The 1,144-nt window shown below is 64.8% G+C and overlaps 1 protein-coding gene across 1 annotated transcript in view; it reads left to right on the forward strand.

Moving 5' to 3' along the window:
• The window catches only part of MNEG_14353 (DNA topoisomerase II), a gene marked incomplete at both ends in the record, with an annotated part of 3,077 nt that extends 2,104 nt beyond the window's left edge, over positions 1 to 973 (forward strand). Inside the window, 3 exons of the mRNA XM_014037174.1 lie at positions 232 to 328; positions 582 to 706; positions 914 to 973. Coding sequence (XP_013892628.1) covers positions 232 to 328; positions 582 to 706; positions 914 to 973 — 282 coding nt within the window. The remainder of the gene's footprint in view (positions 1 to 231; positions 329 to 581; positions 707 to 913) is intronic.
• Between the last annotated feature and the right edge of the window lie 171 nt (positions 974 to 1,144).

Consider the following 1,144-nt stretch of genomic DNA (forward strand, 5'->3'; position numbering starts at 1 on the left):
CCGCCAGTGGCGGGCGGCCGCCGCGGCCCGCGCCCCTGGCGGCGCGGCGCTTGGAGCCGTGTGCCCCGACGGGCTGCCAGCCTGCCGCTCGCCAGCCCTGCGTGCCCCCTGGAACCCCTGACATACGCCACAGCCTGTGCTCAATTGTGCAATCCCATCTCACACAGCCCATCCTGTCCCAGGCCGTGCCACTCACCCCCGCCCCGTCCCGCCTCCCCGTCTCCCCCAAAGGTGCACTTTTCGTGTGACGTGGTGCCGGCCAAGATGCCTGACCTCATGGCCGCTGGCCTGGAGGCCAAGCTCAAGCTCAGCAGCAAGATCTCCACGGGTGGGCCTGCAGTGACACACGCCACTGCCCTGGCCCAGCTCTCAACACCCCCCCCCCTGCCTCCATCCTACACGCGACACCAAGGGGAAGCAGCGAGCAAAACACCGCCCCCGCCCTGTTTGAACGTAAATGCCACCGGCATAGACACCTCACACCACATGCAGCAACACTTCCAGACCTGCGCACTGACGACGCCGCGCCCTCGCCCCGCCCCTTTGCCGTCCCCGCTGCCCTCCCCCCTTTGCCCATCCAGGCAACATGATGCTGTTTGACGCGGAGGGCAAGATCCGCCGCTACGAGTCGCCGGAGGAGATCCTCACCGAGTTTTTCGGCATGAGGCTGCAGTACTACGAGCGCCGCCGCGTCGCGCTGCTGCAGGTGCGGGCGCCTACTCCCGCCACCGCCCATGCCCCCTCGCCCCCGCGCCCCCGCGCTGGTCGGCGCGCGTGCATTTGCGGACGCTTTCTTTGCGATGCAGACACACAACAACGGCCATGCATGGAGGGACTGCTTGCAAGTTGACGGAGCGTGCCGGCCTGCCCTTCGTTTCTGGGCGCACCTTGGCGCTGCAGGCACACTCAGCAGGGCCTCCAGCCAGCGCCCGCCTGGCCCTGCTTTTCGTGCCTTTGCAGCACTGTGCCCTGATGACGTCCGTACAGTTCACACCCCTTGGACAATTTACATGTGAAAAGCGTCTCTGATCTCATTTCTTGCTCAACACTCTAATTGAATATGCACACACACGTGCACAGACACACACACACTCTCTCTCTCTCTCTCTCTCTCTCTCTCTCTCTCTCTCTCTCTCTCTCTCTC

This window comes from Monoraphidium neglectum (genome assembly GCF_000611645.1).
Source record: "Monoraphidium neglectum strain SAG 48.87 unplaced genomic scaffold scaffold04424, whole genome shotgun sequence".
In the NCBI taxonomy this organism is placed as follows: Eukaryota; Viridiplantae; Chlorophyta; class Chlorophyceae; order Sphaeropleales; family Selenastraceae; genus Monoraphidium; species Monoraphidium neglectum.